The sequence below is a fragment of the Aphelocoma coerulescens genome (genome assembly GCF_041296385.1).
Source record: "Aphelocoma coerulescens isolate FSJ_1873_10779 chromosome Z unlocalized genomic scaffold, UR_Acoe_1.0 ChrZ, whole genome shotgun sequence".
Lineage (NCBI taxonomy): Eukaryota > Metazoa > Chordata > Aves > Passeriformes > Corvidae > Aphelocoma > Aphelocoma coerulescens.
In genome coordinates, this window is record NW_027184085.1 from 23,228,382 (window position 1) to 23,234,831 (window position 6,450).

General features: G+C 38.1%; 1 protein-coding gene across 1 annotated transcript in view; it reads left to right on the forward strand.

Annotated features, from left to right (window-relative positions):
- AP3B1 (adaptor related protein complex 3 subunit beta 1) overlaps positions 1 to 6,450 on the forward strand; it is a 154,960-nt gene that overhangs the window by 100,349 nt on the left and 48,161 nt on the right. The window contains exon 22 of the mRNA XM_069001009.1: positions 648 to 754. Coding sequence (XP_068857110.1) covers positions 648 to 754 — 107 coding nt within the window. The remainder of the gene's footprint in view (positions 1 to 647; positions 755 to 6,450) is intronic.

The following is a 6,450-nucleotide window of genomic DNA, read 5'->3' on the forward strand; positions in this document are numbered from 1 at the left end:
AGAATTTGTGTGTGTCTGGACTTGTTTTCAGTTAAAGTGGGCTTATTTTCTCAGGTAATAATGGATTTTACTTGTACAACACCTGTGAAATCTATGAGCCAATTAGGGTATTATATTATGCTAAAAATCACATTTCTGAAGAACAGTGTGAAATGGTACTCTTGGAAGGGTAAGACAGAGCTGGCACTGTTTTTTAGCTATACTTGTAGTAGCCTTCTCAAAGTTTACTTCTATAGGTGCAGCATGTCAGAATTGCATTAACATGTACTTTGCATGTAGCCTGTAAATGAAAAAGTGCTGCATAGTATGCAGTATCAAACTGAAAGATAAAATAGAGGAAAAATGGGAAAGGGGAGAGAATACTTTTAAAATAAATCACATGATCAGTACATGTATGGAGAGAATACTTTTAAAATAAATCACATGATCAGTACATGTATGAGTTGTATTTGTATTTTCATTGCTTATTCTGAGTATTGGGGCTATATGTCTGAAAATGTAATCTTCTATTTAGAAACATACATACAAGAATATAATAGTTAGATGAGGATGAAAACCTTTTTTGTGCAATGAAAAAATAATCATTGTCTTTCCCAGTATTTTAAATTGTTTTTCAGTTTAAGTATCTCTTGTTCTTTTACTTCTAGTTTGTCCTGTGACAACTCCTGTGGCAGTTCCTACAGCAGCTGTTTTGTCCCCGAGTTTAGCAGCAGACCTAGAGGGATTAAGTCTTTCGAGTTCATCAGTCATTGATGTAAGTAGCCTTTAAAAAGTGGGAGGCTGCATGTCAGTTTAAGCATTTCACATGTTTTGAGGCCATCATTAAAGTGGTTTTGTTTAAAGTTCTTTCACGTATAAAAGTCTTCTATGAAATTATTGTTTACTTGCAAGACTGGCAGCATTTTTTGTTCTGTAATTGCATTCTGAAATGTGGAGAAAAGTATGAATAATGCAGGTCTGAGAAGGATGCCTTCAAGAATTTTAACCTTCTCTTTCCAGTTGTCTTTTTCTATGCCTCAATGAAACTTGAATTCAGAAATTAAGTATCCTAACTATAGAAGTCTTTCAAATAATTGTTTTGCTACACTATCAAAAATATGCTACAAGAACATCACACACTTGGTAGTACTCAGTCTGTTTGTTTACCATATATGCCTCCAATCATGACATTTTGCTACTTGGAAGTAATTTTTCATGAGTATATGAAACATAGCCCCTGGGTGAGAATAAAAAGGGTATAGATTTACAATCAGTGGCGTATCAGTATGTGTCATGATTCATTCTGTTAGTGCTTTGTAGCACTTTCCATTAGGGAATCTCTAAACTATAGGTATAATTAAGGTTAGCAAACTCATGGAGGTAGGTGTTCTTTGTTGTGGGAAAGAATAGTAGTTTGTTCTCTTTCACTTGGATTTTAGTATTTTTTGTGTGTCCAATTTATATTTGCAATTCAAATAGAAGTTGCAGGGGTAAAACATAGGGTACATATCCTTGTGAAAATAGATGAAAGTGACCAGACAAAATACCAGAGTCATAGGTATTTTTTAGCCTCGCCTTGTGGGGTTGGTATCTAAGACCTACACTGCAGCTTTGATAACTGCTGGTATCTACTTTGTGCTGCCTTTGGAAACAGTAGTTTGCAACATCAAATATTTGTTAAGTAAAGGAGTTACATGAGTGGTAGGACTCAAGAAATAGAAGACCTTTGCTTATGATTCAGTTTCATGTTTACAGGCTTCAAGATCTGGTGTTGAAATGGGAGAGTTTCAGATAATTCGTTGGATATTACCCTTATCTAAGGAAATTGGCATGTAATGTAAATTTCAAGCAGGCCAGTAACAATCCATGGACATGCAGTCACTACACCTGATGTGTAGTCGTTGATGTGTCACACAGTCTGAAGATGCCAGAAATTCTCTTCCATATTATTTTTTAGTGCAGCATATAGTGTTAGGTGGCAAGTCTGTGTTTAACAACAACTGTGGTGTTATTCTGTGATTGCACACCACAATCACCTATTTGCCATATTTTATGGCTTTGACAGCTCAAAACACAAGCTGTCATATGTTTCCCTGGCTGTGGGTTAGCTTAAGAATGACTTTGGTATCCTTGCTTTACCTCAGAATTACCACTTTTGAGGATAAATTAAAGATGGCAATCAGTAATGCCAGAGGCTTGTGGCACCCCTGCTTGCCTATGTCTTTATTCCTTTCATCATTTGCAGTACATGAATACAATATTCCACTCCCATATTCATGCTTGCTTTCCTCATGATTGCTACTGTTTATTACAGCTGGTGATGGGGGGGTCAGCAGCTCTGACCCAGGAAGAGGTGACCGGTCTGGGGAGATGGTCCCAAAAGGAATCGCCTTCCCGAGGCCCAGTGTCTTCCCTCAGCTGCTGGCAGAGGGGCCCTTGCAGAGGCTGTCAGCTCTTTAGTGATTCAGCTCATGATTCCAGCTCAGCTCTGCAGGGCACCTCCAGGCCAAACCAGACCAGAGAGAGAGACAAGAGGTTCGTGTGGCTGGTTCCGCACAGAGGTAGCTTTATTGTTGGTCCCCTCCGGAGAAGGGGAGAGCCAGGGACGAGAACCCTCTCTGAGTTACAGGGGCCCAGAGGGCTTGCTTTTATAGGGATACAGGGGATCAGTAAAGGACCAATGGATTACAGAGGATCTGGGATGGGAACAGACCAATGGGTTACAGAATGATCTGCATAGTGTCTCCTAAAGGATTGTGGGTCTGTCTTTCCTCGCCGTGACCAAAGTGGTTGCCTTTCCAGGGAGTCCTGCTGGGCGACTGCGAAATCTCTTATCTCAGCAGAGATCCCTCCAGGGCAGGGGCTGGGCATACCCCACAACTGTTCATCTGCTAAATTGCTTCTCCCCATTCTCCTGAAGGCAGCTACAAAGAAATGGAGCTGTTGGATAGACAAAGCTAGAAGGTGGAGGCTGAAGAATAGAAGTTTTTCTGTATGATGACTGTGCAAAATGCCTCTTTAGTATTACTGAGGTCTGGTAACCAGCAAAGAAGCTGGAACATTTCCTCATTCTCCTTGCTCTGGAAAAAACCCAGATCATGTAAGAACTAATTGTTTCTGCCTGGATGGTGATTACATATTTTGGTCTGTATTCCGTTTTCAGATCTAAGCTCAGCTCTCATTGCCATTGATAGTTGCAGATGTACATGAGGTCCTTTGCTGAGTTTTCTGCACCAGGAAGCAACAGAAATTAAATACTAAGGTTAAAACTCATTCTTTCAAATTATATCCATCTATTGTAAAAAGTCTTAAGTGTAAATAAGTTAAATAACTATTATCCCATGTTGTTCAGCACCACCAGGTAATTTTTTAAAAATAAAAATATAAAACTGACTTTTAAGACTTTATGTGGGAATGTCCCTCTTAAAGTAGTATTTTGTATTTAATCTGTGATGGCTAATTCTAAAAATACTTTTGAAAACTTCTTCCTTCAGTGGGAGAGAAAATGAATATAACTGTAGGGCACATGCCAAACTAACAGTGAGAAATTAATTTATTACTAGGCAAAGGAGAGCATGGAGTAAAAATAGATAAGTACAGTATATGACCCTAATATCAAAGAAAGTAGCAGCCACTTACCTTGGAATATGTCAAGCAGTCTATTATTCAAATCATTCAGCACTGTAACTGGATACAGCTTTTAGAAAACTTTTAACTTCGAAATTCATAGCTGCTGAAAAAGAAATATAGAAAGCATAAATACAAGAATGGTTTTACAGTAATGGCAAAACCTACAAAACCAAAATATTCTTGAATAGAAACGGCACAATTTAATGCTTTGTCCTGTGGCTCATTTGATTTTATGTTCATGTTTACATACAGTACATTTCCCCCTCATATAAATGCATGCATGCATATTATAGTTTGTTCCAGGGAAAACAAAATTTTCTTGTAATTCATGGATAACCTTCTTCCAGCTGGATGCAAAATGTAGTAAATCTGTGTGCGTGCTTCTGCCTTGGTACATGTTCATCTTCAGGTTTAAGTGAACCAGGTAACTGAGGTCACCAGAGGCTTCTGTGGGGATTCTCATGGCGTGTGGGCAAGTGACGTCAGAACTAAGTGCTTGAGAAAACTGCAACTGGCATTGATTAAGTTTCAGATGGATAATTTTCAGGGTTTAAAAATATGTGAAGATGCAGCATGAATGAAAAACAGGAGGCAAGAGAAAACTACAGGCTGTCAGCGTGAAGCAGTTACTGGAAATGGGTGTAGTCCCCAAAAGGTGGAGGGTTTAAAGTGAAAAAGGAGGAATGGAAAGCAAAACTCATGACTGACATAAGGACAGGGAGGGTTATAGTCTGCTACAGTAAATAACATTTTGAGCAGAAATGGTGAGATGAGAGATTGCAGAACTATGGTAATGGAGAAAAGCCAAAGAAGAGAGTGATCATCTGTTCCTACCTGTCACACAGCTGATGAGAAAAAAAAAAGCTAAACCACCTCTTCTTTTCTCATTAGGATTTTAGATGGCAAAAATGTACAAGCAACTACTCTCCTAAATGTGGAGAGCCCTGAGTATGCTGCATAGGATAATTAACTGGTAAAATGACACATGCTTTTATGAATAAGATCTGTGAGAAGGAAATATTTCTCTGGCAGCAAGAAATCTCTTATGGTACAGAACAGTGTTAGTGCAAGGGAGAACTGACAGGTCAATATGAGCTCTGGTGAGAGAAGTTGGATGAGGAAAAAAGTGCGTGGCTGTATGGGTTGAGTTGAGTAGCATTTGAGGGGAGAAGTTTGTTTCCCTGCCCCAAATAGGATAGCTTGGGGAAAAGGTCAAGGGTGACTACGAAAATCTCATGACAAATGTATGTACCAAATGAGGGGAAGCTCTTGTTGTAGTGGGGAAGTACTTAGAAAAATATTTGGTGCAGCAATATAGACTTGCTATTTGTTATTGTGCATATGGAATCAAGGTATAATTGTAGAAGTGGTACTGCTTTACTTACTAAGGTTTCGTTCAATATGTTCAGTGTTTTTTCATGATAGTAGTTATTACCAGTGGTATGTTTTATTGGCTTCCTCAGAAACTGTTCAGGAAGGGAGGAGTAAATAATCTTGTTTTCTGTTTCATGTCTTCTAAAGAACTTTTGACCAAGATACACTTTGAGAACTTCTTTGGCGTGGTGATGCATGAAGAAGAAATAATAGCTTTTGTCAAAAGTCAAGGTCAAGCTGCAGACCTGTCATATCAGGGGATAAATAGATTTAATTTTAAAGTGAGGACAGACTTAGAGAATTCTTTGAGAAATAGTAAACATGAACTCGCTCAGTATTTGACTAAAGATATTTTCAGACTGGGAGAACACCTTAAATGGTATTTTATTTCTAAGTTGTTGACATAGTCTTTAGAGGGGAAGACTTTCTTAGGATTTAGGTGGCTTTGTCCATTTAGGCTGTTTGTAGTTTCACTTTAATGAATCTTAAGACTGACTCTGAAGTGTTCTTTTCCTGTTTGAAGCATCTCTGCTTAGAAGTACTGTGGACATGAAGGTTGCAATAATGGGTTGTATAATGGCTCTAGTCTGGTATGCATTTTGCAAGAAAGGTTAGCATGTGTTTTAAGAATTTTCAAAATCCTACAGTAGAGAAATAAATAGTAGTTCTTCCAAATAGTTATTGGCATGCACTGAACTTCATGGGACTTTTTTGCTGCTTTGTGAGCAGCAATTATTCTTTAACTATATACATTTGTCATTCATATAAGCTCTGGTCTGAGCTTCCTTACCTCAGGAATGGCTGCATCATAAGAAACATTAACTTGTTATTGTCATGAAAGAGACGTAGTGCAACCACGATAGCAGCAAGTGGTGGGCAATGGTGGTCTTCTGCCCATTGTTCTCAGGCAGATTTTGATCAACTACTACTGTTTTTCAAATAATTAGTTTTGCCTTTCTGTAAGTATATCCATACCCTCTTAAGGATTCTTGTAAAATTTTTTACTCGGGCAAAAGAGGATGCTTTTAAATCAGCTTTCAATGTTAGCCACATCTTCTGTTCTGTCGTGTTTTTGTAGTTTTGTGTTAAGATAACACAAGCATATGATAGTGTTTTATTATTTTTATAGCTTACCATCAGCCCTCTTTGTTTTTTTAGCTTCCTATAAGAAATGTCTTATCCCTTTGCTGTTTCATCACAAAAGAACTTTTTCCTATGTATTCAGTGTTTTCATTATACACCTGAAGCCCATGTTTTTATATACAGATCGAATTTCGGAAGGTTTGTTGTGGGGAGGTGAAGGGCAGAAGTGTGCCACAAAACAGCCTACATGTATCCTATTCCTCTGTGTGCTTATAACTTTGCTTGTGTTGTTGACCACAACTGCACATTAGGCAGAAATATTTTTGCAGTTCTGCAGTTTTCTCTTCAGCTTAATTGTGAAGATGGTTTTTTTTTTTCCATGTG